Source organism: Coenobita brevimanus, chromosome 13, assembly GCF_032717465.1.
Source record: "Coenobita brevimanus isolate Jiangsu-jjx chromosome 13, ASM3271746v2, whole genome shotgun sequence".
NCBI lineage: Eukaryota > Metazoa > Arthropoda > Malacostraca > Decapoda > Coenobitidae > Coenobita > Coenobita brevimanus.
The window spans coordinates 53,497,223-53,515,022 of NC_136966.1; the positions used below are offsets into that span (position 1 = coordinate 53,497,223).

A 17,800-nucleotide genomic window follows, 5' to 3' on the forward strand; every position below is an offset into this window, starting at 1 on the left:
AGTAGTCATGTTTCCCTGTGATGTAGTTGTGCAGGTTGAGGGGAAGAGGGACATATGGCCGGGGTGTACCTGGGCCCGTTTCGCTCTCGGGCCGGTCAACTGTCATCCGGCCCTCCGTGGTGTCCTCCTTGGGTGAGGGTGGGGATGCGGCTCCGTAGCTGGGGGGGAGGGTGTCTGGCTGCGGGAGCGCGCATATTAGTATTCATTCATGGGCATGATATTTTTTATCAACGAGTATTTTAGTGACTTTAATGGTCTATAGTGTTGCTAACTCTTGTAAGTTTATCCAGACATATAGTCACAATAGTTATGGTACTTTTCTAGGTCTGGACCGAAATAGGGCTCACCAGCTAGGTAGCAGACAACACCTGAAAGTCCCTCACTGTTAATCAATAAATGCAAAATAATTGAACTTCAGACTTTGCACTGGATTAGTTATACCAGTATGCCTCTAAATTACCAGATTTTCGTGTTTTCCGATTTGTGAGCTGATTGATATTTTTCGTACCTTTTTTTTTTTTTTTTTTTTTTAGAGTTCGCGGTCGGGAGGGGTAATTGAATGTGCATGCGGGTCTAGGAACTACTTGAGATAAAATGTTTAGTTTAAATTTTTTTGTAAAATATATTTTATTAATTCAATAAGCTACCTGTATATATTTAAGTACTAACGTTCTAATGTAAAAAGAAAAGAATAGTGGAGTAACGTTCTCAGAACCAGGCAGTTTGCTAATTCTTCAGATTCATATTGGTCGCCATATTTGTTGTGAAAGAGTATTCTGCGTAGTTTCTACACTTACCTTGGTAATGTAATTTTATTTTACTTATTTTGCTGTTTGAAGCCTCATATCAGCCTTTCGCTATACACTGAAAATTCCTCGGTAACAGGGCAAAAATGAACTTTGTCCAAGAGAGCAATCAGGACTGCTGGTCCCTGACGCTGGCTCAAGGTTGTTACGGCGCTTTATATATAACCCTGTATTTTGAAATGCCGGGTGATATAGGGTCGTTGCATTTGGTCTCAGTCTTTCACCAAAAAACAGCAAGTTGGCGTTGGTGGTAGTCGAAAGAAATCCGGTACTTCAACAATTCTGTACGGTACTCTGCCGATTGAACAAAGTTCCCCGTACAGGAAGTAGTAGTAGTCAGGACCCATATACATATAGGGTCTTCTCACACCTTTCCACTACGCAGATTTACTGACGTCACGCTTGAGACAGGGCACTCCCCCCGTTTCTCCCCACCCACCATCTCCCTTGGGACCTCAGAGGGAGGCCTCAAGTCGCGGTGAGGTGCAGCTGTCTGTCATCCTCCATACCCACCCCTCCCACCTTGCTTCCTTTACACAACTCTGTTCCCCACACACATTTCCTCAATTCAAATGATTGTTTAACCTCTCCCTTCTCATATTTAAAGGTATATGATTTACAAATAAACACAATATACTCTAATAGTGACATTTATTAGGATACATGGATATCATCTTATTATAAATGATACCGGATGTTAATTGGTACTGCTACCGGTATTGACTATATGTTACTATGCAGGCTTCATTTCCTTAACTTCAACATCTTACTCTGCAGCTTTCGTGTCGAGTTAGTCAAATTTCTGTTTAATACCCTCATCCTGAAAAATACTCGGTACCGAACAAAAAGGCTAAATACTTCAGTAGGAAGAGACACATGCCTATATATTAGTACTGACAATGCCTTGCCAGTTGTCTTTTAAATTACCGTTGGTAAGGCTTAGGTTTTATGCTGGTTTTAAACCACAGTATGTCAAATGTATATATTCCACATATATCATGGAGAGAGAGAGAGTGCGTAAATACCAAATCGTTAATTATAAATAACAAATCTCTTAATCCGAACTATTAAATATATGTGAATGTATTTCTTTGTGGCTTCATGTACATAAAAAGCTATATTGTTTTTACGAATTATTCACTCTTTGAGAACGAAAAGTGGCTGTATAAATCATTTCCAACGACCTGGCACCGTTGTTTTTGTGACCTGGAAGGGGGGGATGATAACACGCTTCCAGATGGAATTACTACGTTACGAACCTGCTTTAAACAAATACATTCTGCAATATTCCGTATATAATTTTCAACACTACTGCTTTCTTGCTAGGGTACTTAGTAATGGTTACCTACAGTACGTGGGTAGAACAAAATAATGGTAGGTAAATATGAATACTAGCAACTCACACTAGTGCGGTGGCCAGTTGCCTCAATTTATTTTACCTGGGCTGGTAAATGCAATGCACCATGTGCTTTTCCACACTTCTGCAAGCACTAACCCCGTGAGGGGAGATATACTGTACAGCTTATAAAGAGCAAAGCCCGCCATATACAGGGATATGCACCTACGCAGAGAGAGAGAGGAGGGGGGGGAAGGGACTTTAACATTTAATGAAGCTGATTGCAGATTCAGCGTTGGCAGGGCGTGCTTTTCAAGGCGTATTTGATTTTTTGGAATATGCAGTTTGAGAAGTTCATATTTTAGATTTCTTTTATAAGCACTTTGATCAAAGTGAAGGCTGCAGATGCAAGCAGTATTCGGATTAATTGTGTCTTTCCTCTTGCACAGATGAATCCACTTACGTCTAATCTCTTCATCTTTGGGGAAAATATGGAAAGTTATATCCCCACCTTTCTTCAGTAAAGAGTTACAGCCAAACAATGCACAATTGGTAGGCATTATTTCACTGGGCACATACAATGGCATAAAGTGCAGGTGACAGAGGTGACCTGTTTGGCGCCGTGACCTCTGAGCAACTGAGTCTACTTCTCACTACATGGCAACCCCTTTTCGGAAGACCTCACATGGTGTCTTTGCCATGACGTCATGCGTAAACGCGACGCGTTTTGGGGTCGGTATGGTTAGTCCCTGTATGTATATGGGTCCTGGTAATAGTTACCTAGGCTGTCTGGCCGAACAGTCCCGAGTCCGTAAGGAAGGCCACAGCTTAGACTGGGCTTTCCCACAGAGCTCTCAGGGAGTGTATGTTGTGTTGTTGATGCAGGTGATTGTGTGCAATGCAGTTTCCATAATGTGCTTAATAGTATGTGTTGCATCGTGGACAGGCATCAGCGACAGAGTCATCCAACCACTTCTGATAACTCAGGATGGCTGGATGATGCCCACATCTTGGCTTGGCACGGTGGGCCCTGCCCTCATGAAAGAGATAGGATTCAGAAGGGTGAATATCAGGAGGCCGTGCATGCAGCTGTGTGTTGTCTTTGAGTGACCAAATGGAGCGACGAGTGATTTGAGTATGCATGTACTTTTGGAAGCTGGTCTGAGGCAGGCAAGGGGGGAGAGATAACATTATTTGTGTATGACAATGTGTACTGGATGTTGTTTTGATGTTCCTTGGTGCGTGTGGATGTGCTGCCATGTAGTGTAGTGGATGGCGTGGGTTTGTGGAGGTTGCGGCAAGAATTTGGGTGCCTCTCATGTGTAGATGATCCTTGACTTTGAGGACTTTGGGTTTTTGGTGTATTGTAGGTGGTCAGGGTTTACTTACCTGGTTGGCTACCCTATTACAATTAACAGTACGGCTCGGTAGGAATCTGCTTTTCAAGAAGTAGGGCAGCCCTTACCTGCTGGCACGCCAGCCCCGTTTCCTATATACATCATCATCAGAACTGACTATTGATTAGAGGCTGAGTTTTGTGCCATATGCACGGTAGTTGCACTACTTGAAGGACTTCGAATTATGAATCTTAGTTATTTAATATAGTCGAACAGGATGTGACCTAGTTGTGAGTGGAGGGACTTTTTAAATGATGCAACTGAGTCAGCACTAACAGCATCATCTGAGAGTTCCAGAGGTCTATACATCTGATGCTGAAAAACCCGCGTCTACACTCGGCTGAAGTGCAGGGCTTTGCCACCTTGAATCTATGGCCCCTGGTGTGAGTTAATGAAGGACGAGCAAAGAGCTCGGGCGGTGCAATTGGGGACTGGCGATGGAAGATTTTCCAGCAGTTAATGAGGTCAGCTCTGATCAGTCTCCCTTTTACGGAATACAGGCCCAGGTTTTTCAGACGGTCAGCATAATTGAGTTCTGACAGGCCATTGAATTGCTTGGTCCATCTGCACAGTACAGACTCCAGGAGCCTCTGGGCTCTGTGGTAGCCTGTGTTCCATACAGTGGAGCCAAACTCCATGATGGGTCTGATGTGGGATTTGAATAAAGTCAACATAAAATCTCGGTCTCGACAGAGGGTGGACTTTAATAAATTATTTGACAGGCCTGCTGCCTTTTTTACAGTATTTCTTATGTGCGAATGAAATTTCAGTGAACTGTCAACCAAGATACCCAAGTCTTTGTGTGTAGTTTCTACGGAGAGGCTGGTGTTGTTCATGTGATAGTACTGAAGTGCGCCAATAGAATTCCACTCTACTGGGCCTCTCTGACATCGCAGAACAGTACACTTGTCAAGATTGAAACGTAAACCCCAGGACTCAGCGACATTGTAGACCATATCAATGTCCTTCTGGCATGTACTTATATCTGCAGCTAATGTGGTTGTGTAGTAGCTATGCAGCCTGTGATTATTTTAGGGTCTTGTTCTGTATGGTCTGTAGAGTGTTGTAGTTTGTTTTAGTGAGGTTAGAAGCTCAAGCAGGGCCTCCATGATTTATCACTGAGCATATGTATCGTTTGTATACTGTGGTGGTGGTTTCATTGGTGTGTCCAAATGTTGTATGGACAAGTGACCTCAAGGCATTGAGTCTTTGTGTTAGTTTGTCTTTAATGTTTGTGATGTGTTGTTTAAATGACATTGATGTACGGGTATTGTATATTACACCAAGGATTTTGTGTGTGTGTGTGTATGTGGTAAGGGAGTGTTTGTTTATGGTGAGATTTGGAATGTGGCTCTTTTCTGCCATCCACTTTGTGAGAAGGGTCACAGTAGATTTGGCTGGGGCTATTTTGAGCCTGTTTGTGGTGAACCATTTGTGTAATGTGTTGAGGTAAGGTTGGAGGATGTGTGTGGCTGTATTTGCATTTTGGTGTGTACATGTAAGTGCTATGTCGTCTACATAGGAAGCTGTGTGTGTTAGTGGTGTGTAGGGTGTGGGTATGTCTTGCTTATAAGGTATAGGTTAAATAGAGGAGGGGACAAAACATCCTTGGGGGACGCCATGTGTAAAGTTTCTGATGTTTGAAGATTGACCAGCAAATGTTATGTTGTTGGCTAAATAGTTTGCCAGCCATCTTTTTGTGTTACTGTGCATGTTTGTGTAGAATATTTTGTAAAATTGTGGAGGGGGAACTTGATGTAATGCTGCCTACTTCTTCCTTCACCTTTATCATTCTTTTTCTGTGCCTGCCCATCTTTCTTCCTATTTCTCCCATCTTTCCTGTCACTTCTTATTGCTTTTCTTTCCTTTACAGGTGGCTTTACATTAAGTGACAAGCCAAATGGTTTCCTGTAAGCCAAGAAACCATTTACAATGCTGGGTGGTAACCATATAACCAAACCATACGTGCTCCCTGTGTGTCAGCAAGTGGGTTGGTGGAGGGTTAGTGCCCCTCCCCGTAAAACAAATAACTCAAAGTCAGATGGCCACCCCTTTTGGGATTATTGCGTCTGGCAATAGATAGATAGATAGATAGCCTTCATATAGAAAACGAATTGTGTTTGTTGATGATGTTAGTAACTTCAACAGTTTTTGACAGTGTACTGTATTCAGGGAAATAAGGGTCAAGGTGAGTGTTTGGCGATGTTCCTTATCACGCCTATGGATCCCATAACCACAGGGTATAGAGGTTAGGATTTTATAGCCTACTCAGTGTGTAGGATGAGCCTCAATTTTGAGCATTTTTTTATGTTCAAGAGTCGCCCTATATACCAGGTAATACGGTACTGGTACTTAATTTGTTTTTCCTTCCTTTGTTCATCTAATGTTTAGAAAAAAAAAAAAAAAAAAAAAAGGAAATGCCACAGAGAAGGCCCCCCCCCCTCCATTTGAAGTGAAAATGTCATAAAATGTACTGAAATAAAAAATATCATCATTTTTGTCATGGGCATAATTTCCATTACCATGCTGCACAACATTTACGCTATGACCTCTCATAAGATTGAAGGCCAGTGGTGTTGCCACCTGTTTTTACTCGTCCTTCCCAAAGGCATTCTTAAATGAGCCAGTCATTTTTGAAGTTAGGAACTTTTTTAAATCGATGACCATTTTTGGTGCCTACATGACTGATCCACCATATCCAGGATATCCTTTCTCTTGTGATTCACAAATCTGATAAAACAATTATCTTTCTTTTCGTAACATTGCGGATAGTCTAGGTATTCTCGTCTCCCACAGTTTTTTGCCAAGTGAAGTGAATTTTTCTAAGTGCAACAAATTTATGCTGGTACTGAGAAAAAAGTAGCTACAGTAGAAGAAAGTTCCCAGCACTCAGATCGGAGAACATGTGCTTACTTAGCCAGCTGCCAAATGCCCAAGACAAAGAAAAGTGTGGGTTCATTACTAGCAAGTATAAGGAAATTTTGTGAAATGCTACAGTACCGGTACACACTAACAGCTGCCCTCTCACAGAGGTAAATGCATGGGAGGTTTAACCCTTCGGCTACTGCCGGCGATTTGGGCACAGCCCCCATTGAGAGGCATTTTTACACCTCAAAATGGAAATGCTTTTAAAGTGTTTTTGATTGGTGTCGTAACTTGATATATACAAAAAGTTTTTGTATCTAGCATGAATACTGCTTGAAAGCTGAAAGTTTTGTCAAAATTGATTTTTTTTATTGAATAAAACTGCATTTTAAAAAATTCATTAAAAATATTAATATTTGAGTATATGTAAGCAACGTTGGGTCTGGTTAGTACTTGGATGGGTGACCACCGGGGAACACCAGATGCTGTTGGCATCCCTACGTGTCAAGTGGGGTTGGTGGAGGATTAGTGCCCCTCCCTGTAAAACAATTAACTCTAAGCCCTTGGCCACCCCGTTTGGGATACATGGCGTCTGGCAATAAATAAAATAAAATAGTCTATTTCATAATAAAGGCTGCAAATTATCCATGCTTTGTTGTATTACAAAAGTATACTGCCAGTGTTTCCATGGAAAATAGTTATGTGATTTTCCAAAAAATAAAATGATGACTTCCTGGCAAATCTAAACAATCAAAAATATAATTGTAATGAGGTCACATTCTGTCATGTTCCTTGAAAAATAGAAATTATCCCTGCTTTATTGTGTTGCAACTACAAAAGTATACTGGCAATGTTTCCATGGAAAATAATTATGTGATATTCCAAAAAAATAAATGATGACTTCCTGACAAATCTAAACCTTCAAAAATATAATTATAATGGATCTCATTCTGTCATGTTCCTTGAAAATTAGAAATACAGTAATGTAACTACAGTTTATCTATCCTGTCTAACACTGACATACCGTCTTGTACAGCTGAGTGTGATGTATCTTGACACAGGGGATGAGGTGCAGTGCAGGTTTATTGATACAGTCATTGCGAAGGTATGAAGTTTGCTTTCTTTAACATTGTCCCTTACCTTTCAGCTTACATTGTGAGGGCTCAGTACTGCTCACACAGCAGTTTGCCTTATGTTTCTTGTTTTCAAATTTGGATACAAAATGCATAGCTAATTAATCAAGTCTTCCAATTTCTGGGGCATCATCACAGTGGTTTACCTCTAATCACACTTCAGAGATGTGTATGACGGGGGGAAATAACACTGCTCTTCCCATGCTAGGCGCACGCCTAAAAACGATCTTTTCACAATAGGTAAAACCTCACCATAACGGACTAATTGGGGACCAAGCCATTCCGAAGAATATGAAATTCCGATAAAAGCGACATCCGGACTTTCCTCTGCTAAACCAGACTTTTTGCGATACATCAGACCTTAGTCTGCATTGCACGAACGGTTTTTAAACTGTTTTGATTACCATTGTGGCACTGTACTATGTTATAACATCACTACATTAACCCCTTAACTGCGGGGCGTCACTTTTGTGACGCTTGGGAGCAAGGGATCATACCGCGGGGCGTCATTTTTGTGATTCTGTGTTATTTTGAATTCACCCGGGCTTTCAGGTGATGGCTTGTATCATCTATCAGTACTGCCAACGTCCAACACTAGTCAGCACTCCTAATCTCATCTGTACTCCCATCCATTGTTGACAATTTAGCCATTTCTCCCCGTTCTTGACTCCCCTCCCTACCTCCCCTCCATTACCCTCTCCTCTCGCCTGCCCGGCCGTGCTACTCTAAGTAAATCTTCCCTGGAATTTTCTACTGATTTCATCCGTTGAAATAAGCCCTATACCCTATTCTTATATGAAATAATATATACAAAAAAGAAATAAGGTAAGTGAGAGTGCCATACACCTGGAATTGGCTAATTATCACCTGACAACACGTCACGACCACTCGTTCGCTAATTTTCGCTGTTTATTTCCCCTGGAAATATGCCGTATAATCTATTCTCGTAATAAAAATATATATAAGATAGGAAGGGAGAAGCCTAAGTGATATTTACATTCACCTGGAACTACCTAATTATTGCAGGCCACCACACTGTATTCTACGCTAAGTAAATCTTCCCTGGAATTTTCCACTGATTTCATCCATTGAAATAAACCCTATGCCCTATTCTTATACCAAATATTATATACAAAAAAGAAATAAGGTAAGTGATAGTGCCATACATCTGGAATTGGCTAATCATCACCTGACAACACCTCACGTGCACTCGTTCGCTAATTTTCGCTGTTTATTTCCCCTTGATATATGCCGTATAATCTATTCTCGTAATAATAATATACATAAGGAGGAAAGGGAGAAGCCTAAGTGATATTTACATTCACCTGGAACTACCTAATTTATAATGTATTGTCTAGATTTCCTGCCAATCATTTCATAGCTATATATTAGCAGCTCTCACGAGGCTGACATTGGCAGTAATGCACTCTCCCTAGGTAGGCCACCCTGGCCCACCAGTATCAGTTTACTGTCGTCTTTCAAGGTGAACGTACATCGGATTTGCGCCTGCTAACTTCCGCCACTTTTTAGCCCCATGCAAAGGGCCCTGTGACCTCTACCCCCTACTAAACCTCCTGTGGAAAGAGGTGAAGGGCTGACAATTGATAGAGAGTGACCATGATCTTTCTGGTGAGTAAAACAGTGCAAGTGGAATTGTAAATAGTGTGTAAACAGCAAGTGAAAGCAATGAATGTAAATATAAGTGAACAGTGGAAAATAGTTTCATAAATTACTGCAAGTGACAGTGCCTAACACAGTGTAAATAAAATAGAAATGTAAATAATGTAAATAAAATAGAAAACGTAAATAGAAATGTAAATGAGTAGTATTATAAGAATACGAGTATATGTACTAGGAGTAATGAAAGTGAAAGTTTCACTCTAGCATGTATGAATACTATGAGTTACGAGAGTCAAGGTGAAAGTGACATTCACTCTCAACACTAGTATACAGGACGAGAAATTGAATGCTACGTATTTTACTGAAAGAGAAATTGAATGCCTACAGTGACAATAATCTACTATTACTGAAGGAAACTTATGGATAAAGACTGTAGATATATATGTGTTATATAGTACTGTAATAGAAATATAAACTGTGAGTGTTTTTATGAATAATAAATGACAGAACACCTGCGGCGAATTATGTCGTGGGAAGGTCATACGCCTTCGTAATTTTCATTGCTTTCATTTTTTTTTTTTTTTTTTTTTTTTTTTTTTTTTTTTGAGTATGGATTCCAGACTATTTGAGAATCATAGAATAGTGTTTCTAGTGATAATATCAGGCTGTGGTAATCATATTACGGGTTGTCAGGAAATGTAAAGTGGAGACTTCGTTACCCAAGTTCAGAGGTCTCCACAAGTCCTACAGTACTCGACAAAGGCTCAACAAACACCCCAGGAGAAAGCTGAAGGTATGTGCCATAAGCATATGTGATATTAATATTCTAGGACTAATAACTGATTTTTGGCAAATATTTTTAGAGAGTCTGTCGGAGCGCGAATATGCCCGCGGGATCCGCAAGTCAAAGCAAAACAAGCCCACAGTTAAGGGGTTAATCAAGTGGTATAATATATATAATAATACTGTACAGTACACTTTTAAACATGTCTTTTTATTTACCTTAGTGTTGTGAACATAGCTGAAGTGGTCAGGCAGTCCAGACTGCTTCTGGCTTTATTGGACTTTTTCCGATATATAGGAACTTAGTCGGGTAGCTCCTCGTGTCCGATAAAAGCGAATTCCAGTCTATTGAAGTCCATTATATTTAGGGTTTACTGTAACTTTATTACCCACATAGACTTTTTTTCTGGTATAAACTCAAACAGAATGAGCTACAATAACTTGCATGTATACCTCCAATAGGTAGATTACATGTGAAAAGCAGTGAGACAATGATAATGGATAGAAACACCTGGTCAGTTCCCAGCAGAAAACACTCGTACAGTAATCTTCCCATTATCTGATGTAATACAGCCAAAGACATGTCCAGAAGGTGGATCCGTCCGCATAGTGGGCCCCTGCCTCGTGGACTGATACTTATGTTCCTTAACCCAGCCTAACTCAGAAAACCACCTACAAAACTCTCTACCCGACATGCATAGCACCTATTTAAGACCCTATTCACACAAATAAGGGACAGAAAGCATGAAGTAAATGAAAAGGAACCAGAGAAATAGGAATTAGAAGTGAGTATGGAAAATATTTATCAGTGTACAGGGTATGTATAATATGTCTGTGGCCGTTCGTTTCGAAGGTTAACCCGCCTCCTCTAAGGCTCTGGCAGTGGTGAAAATGCTCTTGAAGCACGTGCAGTAATCCAATGTTGTGCTGCACTTGAGCCTTTGCACTACAAGTTAGCAATAATTGTTTAACACTGCCCATTCTGTTCTTAACCCTTTAACCGCAGGCATCGTTTTGACCCGACTGCCCCCCCCCCGCGGGGGTTCCAGCCAAAATGTAAACGAACTTTAAACCTTTATAATTCGGCACAGAATAAAGCTAGAGCGAAAAATAAGGTACCATTAGAAAGTACTAACCTTCAGCTTTGCAATGATGTAGGTTTCATGATTTCGTTGACTATCACTGGACGGCAGTGCCATTAGAAGTGAGCAATCTAAAATCACTATTTTTCGCCCAACACACCATTACCAAATAACAACCACACTCTGATAATAATACTATAGACATATATGAACACTGCACATATGATAAACACCCACTCTGTGTTTCACTGAGGCAGATAAAAGGCACTGTAATTGCCCGCACTTCACTGCCACATCAGCGCCATTGTCACTTACAAAGCTGAACAGATACTGATGTGTGATTGGGTATGGGTGGGGGGGAGGTGGGGGTCGGCTGGAGTGAAAGAACTTAATAGCTACTCTCCCTTGAAACAATTGGCGCACGGAAGAAACGCGCGGTATTCAAAATATTCACAAACATTCCAGAATGACACCCGCGGTTTGGTCCAGTTTTTGCAATGTCATTCTGGAATGACACCCGCGGTTAAGGGGTTAGTTGCGCCATGCCAGTCTCAACCACCAGTTTGCACTCTGTACTTTATCTTTGCACTCTGAATTCTAATTTCTTAACACTGCACAACACCGTAAATTCCCATGTGGTCTAGTGGCAAGGTATTGCAGTTTATTTACTGTTTATTAGCAAAAACGAGCACGTGCAGCATCCATTGCCATGAGCGTTTTGTCAGGATGGTAGTTAGGTGGTAACTGGGGAGGGGGAACTAAGGGGTGCGTGTAAACACAGCTGTTCGGTGACACATGCCAAATTCAAAGTACGGTTGGATTCCCCCCCCCCCCAAGGCCTGGGCCCAAAATGTCCGGGTAGTGGGGAGTCCGGAGTGTGGGCATCCGGATAATAAAGGGATTACTGTATTTTGTATATTGGTGCTTAATTCTGGCATTGCATGTACATGTATATTGACAGTTAGCTGTATGCATTGATCTTGGTGTTATTTAGATAACTAGCATAAATCTTACCTGAAGGAAGTTGAAAAAAGGGATCCGAGGCTGAAGAACTCGAGTACGTGGGTGGTCAGCCACGAGTTGAGACAGGTTGGATGTTTACACGACCAGTCCTGCCACCTGATGCTGGTGGCAGCTAGTGTCATGGCCACACTCACGCAAGAGTGGTAGATTAAAGTCATGTAGGTTAAAAAAAAAAAAAAAAAATGAGAATGTGGACTGCAGTCGAGTCAAGGCATATGAGTTTTTTTTTTTTTTTTTTTTTTTTTTTTCCCATAAATGTGCAATGTAGCCAAAGGGTTAGGAGAGCTTTCAAGGTTAGTCTGAGTGGCATTCTGTATGGTTACTCTCATGGAAGGTGTCAGAGACCCCCCCACCAACCAGGACCACCATCATGTATACGCAAGTTTGGGTTTTGTGATGGATTTTTATGATTCCATGGGTTTTGATGCTCAACAGTATCACCAGTTTCTTGTTTTGCTGTGTTTCCCCAATTCAAAGCTCTGCATTGCTCCAGGTCTTGTGGATGGGGATAGAAGAGATATGGTAAAACAAGGTAATTCCAACGAAAGTGAACATCAGAATTGATCGAATCACATGATAGTCCATCACAAAAACTTTGATCACAGGACGGGCCAAATATGCAATTATACCTTTAGTTATATATAAAATCTTTAGTTCATGTTAATACATACCGACATATTGTGTTGCCCTGAACAGGTACAGTATTGCAGAAAAAATATGGTATGTAAACTTGGATGATGATGATAGCACCCTAGTGTGTATATCATAAAAAAATAATCCTGTTCGTCAGCCAAAGTCATGTCATGTTGCACATATACATTCAGTCCTTGTAAATCGCGTGTTCATAAATCATGGATTCGTAAATCACGGCTAGGTGGCAGTCAGACTGCCGGCAACCTTAAATCATTCTTAAGTCATGAAAATCGCGGACCTAGGCATCCAAGTGGGCCTTTTCCAAGGAGAACTGTAAACTTCGGCATCCAAACTGAAAACTGCGACCCAACAACCAATCACCGCGCATCCCTGGTGGCATATGTGCATACTAATGCCACCATGTTGTTGTTGTTCTTGTCCCGCCAGTCCACACACTACAGACTGTCGCCGTGGAGTATGAGAGTTACCTGCCGTTTTTGTGCAACTTCCCCCCACCTCCTACCTGCCATGGCCCCTCCTGAACTCCCGATGAAGTGCTCTAAGCAGTATGGAAGCTGCCGCAGTTGTTGTACAGTCAACGTTTGGAGCTCATACGTCGTGTTGAGAGGGGAGAGAAGTTTTCAAAGCTGGCGAAAGAGTTTGGGAAGAACAAGTACTGAGAGGTTCTAAGTTCTTCCCAACACCACCCCATTCCATTCACCTAAGCAATTTCGTCATAGGATTAAGATGAGATCCCTTAACTTGGCATATTTCTATTTAATACATGCACTGAATATTCCTAAATTTGTATGTTTGTGTTTGATGGTGCTTAGATAGGTGTAGGTAGGGTGCTGTGGGGGTGGGTTGGCCAAAGTCCAGACCCAAATTAATTTTTCACATAAGAGTTATTATTCATAAATCACGGAATTCGTAAGTCATGGCAGTGGTCCAGACCCAAATTGCCGCGATTCACGAGGATTGAGCGTATCAAATATTAGTTTACTGTTTAGTGTGTATAAGTCTTCTTTCTTATTTTATAGTAAAACCTCCATATAACGGACTTCGATAGACCTGAATTCGCTTATATTGGACTCGAGGACCTACTGGACTAATTCCCTATACAGTGTATCGGAAAAAGTCTGATAAATCCAGAAGCAGCTCGGACTGCCTGACCACTTCAGGTATGTTCCCACAGTAAGGTAAATAAAAGCAATGTTTATCAGTGTATAGTACAGTATTACTGTATATATTATACCATCTGATTAATGTAGTGAAGTTATAACACAGTACAGTATGGCAGTGGTAGTCAAAACTGTTTAAAAACCGTTCGTGTGATCCGGACTAATGTCTGATATATCGGAAAAAGTCCGGGTTAGCAGGGGGAAGTCCGGATGTCACTTTTATTGGAATTTCGCATTTTTCGGAATGGCTTGGGCCCCTATTAGTCCGTTATAGTGAGGTCTTACTGTATTATTTTTTCTGTCAAGTGTATGGTAAGTTAACAAAGAATTTGCAAAGATTGCCTGTTCCAGTTCAGATGTTACCTAAGCAGCTGATGTGCTAGCTATATGTAAATTGGGTGTTTCAGAACACTTCTTTGGTGTGAGATAGGGACTGACATTGTTTTGTTTTACAGTCGATGTCCCAGTGAGCATCATGAATAACTCAGCACATGGGATGTCCACTTGGCACAACAGTGGTGGTGCCAGTGGTACCAGTAACTACTTTTCTGCACCTCCAGGACCCTATCCCAGCTACCCTGGCACATTTCAAGCTCCTCCAGGACCCCCACCCCCTGGCCCTCCTCCACAGCAAGGCTGGGGTGGCTATGGGCCTGGAGGATATGGCAACTATCCAGGATATGTAAGTACAAAACTTGGAGTTTTGAACTAGCAAATTCAGTACCATAGAGTTAGTTGTTTTTTAAAGTTGTTTCTCTTAAAAGTGTTTCATTGTAAATTTGTCAGTGATGTAACACAGTTTCATTAAAAGTTGCTTGTTATTTATTTTTAAGCTGTTATAAAGTCAAATACAATAGACCCTTGATATATGGAACCCTGATATAATGAATTTTGGATTTATCAAACACTGCAGAGTCCACCAAATTTTTGTCGGCTATACTGAACAGTGGTTGATAATAGGATGTGTCATGTGGCCTTTCTGAATGTCTTTGAGCTCACTTTTTTATTTATTTATTTATTTATTAATTTTTTTGACCATACCTAACGTGGGTTAATAAGTGGGGAGCATTACATGGCCCTTCTAAACCGCACCTCATGTGCAGTTGTTGACAATTTCTCCCATCCAGTTCAACTGTGTTGGAGAGTGCTGGTGGGAATAGCTAGGTGATGAGGCTAGGTATTTTGAAGCTGCTTGTGATAGGATTGGCTGAGACCAGAGTCTGTGGATACACTTTATCGCACATGATGGGCCTCGGTCTTGCTGTATCTTTTCATCTGAGCCCCTCCTGGGGTCTTAGATGAAAAGATACAGTTTAATGATTCATTAGATGATGCAGTCATTCCCAGATATTTAAAATTTTGTATATTGTTCACCACATTATGCCCAATTACACAATTGATTTGGTTCTCCATGTTTTTATTGATAATTTCAGTCCTCCTACAATTTATTACCAATCCCACTTTTTCTCCTTCCTCCACCAGACAATCAAGCAACCTCTGCATCTCGTAAATACTGTACTTTCGCAAATCAGTACAATATCATCAGCATCGTCCAAATCCATGAGCCTCTTATTTTCTTTCCAGTTGAAGCCTGCACCTGTTCTCCTTACGACCTTTCTCATAACATAATCCATTACCAAAACAAACAGCAAAGGCAAAAGAACTCCTCCTTGAATCACTCGTGACCTAACTTCAAATGGATCACTCAAAGAACCACCCACCATTACCTTACAAAAAGTACCTTCATGTAGGTTTCTAATAATATTTACAAACTTTTTTGGTATACCATATAGTCTCATAATTTTCAACATAGCTCTGCATGAAACACTATCAAACACCTTTTCAAAATCCAGAAAACACATACTAACTGGCATTTTCATCTCATTAGCTTGTTTCATTAGATGCCTTACAGTAAAAATCCGATCATTACAACCTCGACCCTTTCTAAATTACGGTACTAATATTGCACAAGGTATTTTTCTGCTTACTGTTAATGGTTATGGGGATTATTGTGGATTATTTATTATATGATTTTCTCATCAGTTATTATGATTGTTATACATTTCAAAATTTTCCATTTTCCATGCAGCCTTTGAACCTAGTGAAAGTACAGTAATCCCGCATTTTTTGCGGATTTTTTGTCTACGGTTTTGCCCTCTCGCGGATTTTCTTAGCATTAATAAGTTCAACAAAAATATCCTTGAATATACAGAAAAAAAAAAAATTGAAATTCCCGCAGCTTCCAATTGTAGCGCGGTAAACTCACGCCACCCTCTGTCCCTTTCCCGTGGCCCCTCTGCCAGTGTTACCATATCTAGCATAATTTTATTCTTTTAGCATAATTTTGATCAAATTTTCGAGTCTGGAATATTTTTTAGCATATTAGAAGTTTTAGAATCATTCTAGCATAATTTAGAATGGAATGGAATATTTTTAGAATAATTTTATAAAAGCTACAAATCAGAGAGAGAGAGAGAGAGAGAGAGAGAGACGAATAAGGTAAGAAGATGTTTGAATAATTGGTTACTTTCAGTTTGGGCTTGGTTGGGTTGGATTAGGTTAGGTTAGGTTAGGTTGGATTAGGTTAGGTTAGGTTAGGTTGGATTAGGTTAGGTTAGGTTAGGTTAGGTTTTAGGTTAGGTTCGGTTTGGTTCGGTTAGGTTAGGATAAGTTTGAGCTTTGTACTTTACCCATGAAACCTAGGTTTTTCCGATGGATTTTGGTATGATTCATTCGATTTTCAGCTTCATTTCAGTCGAAAATGACCATTTTCTGTGTTTCCCCCCCTCCCTATAACCCCCGATTCCCCAAAGATCCCTCATTATTTCAGGGGGATGGGGGGGGTCATATCTCAAAATCTGGTTATTTCCGATGGAAATGATGCTCAAAATCGAACGAATCACATCAAAATCCATCAGAAAAACGTAAGTTTCGTGGGAAAAAGCAGTATGGGTAGATACCGATATTTATCCTCTTACTGTATGTAGGTTCATTTTAATATTTTCATAGTAAACAATACATAATTAATATGTTGCACGAATATGTATAGAATTTTATCATTTAGCTTCAAGTTAGCATAATTCATTTCTTACTTGGAAAAAATATGCTCAATCTAGCATAATTTTTTCATTGCCCTAGCATAATTTCGTTGTTTGGATATGGCAACACTGCTCTCTGTCCCGCATTCTTCAGTCCACGCCTGACTGCCTTAAGTGGCTGTTGTGGTTATCACCACACTATGATATGAGCCTCTTGCCTCCCACTTGCTTTCCACATGGCCCCAGGACGTAAGCCAGCCTCACCAAAGGCTAATAATACAATTAGTAAGAACTCCAAAGTGACAAAACGATCAAGTTATGACCTTAGCAGAGAAAATTGTGTTACTGGACAAGCTAAGAAACGACCGTGCGAGTGTTTGCTATCACCAGTTAATGCATCTTTTTATTTTGTACTGTTTTGTTAATAAATGTGTAGATAATTGTGTATTACAGTACGGTGTTTACGTTTTTCCTTCATAATGGAGTACGTGCTTTCAATCTTGTAAGAAGGTATTTCGGGATGAGTATGGAGGTTTCGGGACAATTCGCAGTCACAACAAACACAAAACAATTCGCCTTCATTAATGAAGATAGCTATGGGTGACGCTAGAATATAATTCAAAGGCGACTACAGCGAGGAAGAAACAAGTTAATTATTGACTAAAGGTGCAACTAATAAATAATATCCAGAACCTTCGCTACTGAACATAGACTGCTGGATCCCCCTGAAATATAGTAATTAAAGTATTGATTAATTAATAATAAGTATATTGATGAAAGTATTGATTAGTATATTTATAGAATGGCGGGGAATCGTCCAGGGTGCGAATTGTTCTGAAGGGGAATCGTCCATGTTTTGATGGGGAATTGTCTGACGGCGAATTGTCTCGCAATCAGTATGGA

At 40.5% G+C, this 17,800-nt stretch overlaps 1 protein-coding gene across 1 annotated transcript in view; it reads left to right on the plus strand.

Annotated features, from left to right (window-relative positions):
* The first annotated feature begins 750 nt into the window (after positions 1–750).
* The window catches only part of LOC145414250 (leukocyte receptor cluster member 8 homolog), an 89,475-nt gene continuing 72,425 nt past the window's right edge, over positions 751–17,800 (plus strand). The window contains exons 1-2 of the mRNA XM_080283851.1: positions 751–801; positions 14,315–14,541. Coding sequence (XP_080139977.1) covers positions 14,335–14,541 — 207 coding nt within the window. The 5' untranslated portion in view covers positions 751–801; positions 14,315–14,334. The remainder of the gene's footprint in view (positions 802–14,314; positions 14,542–17,800) is intronic.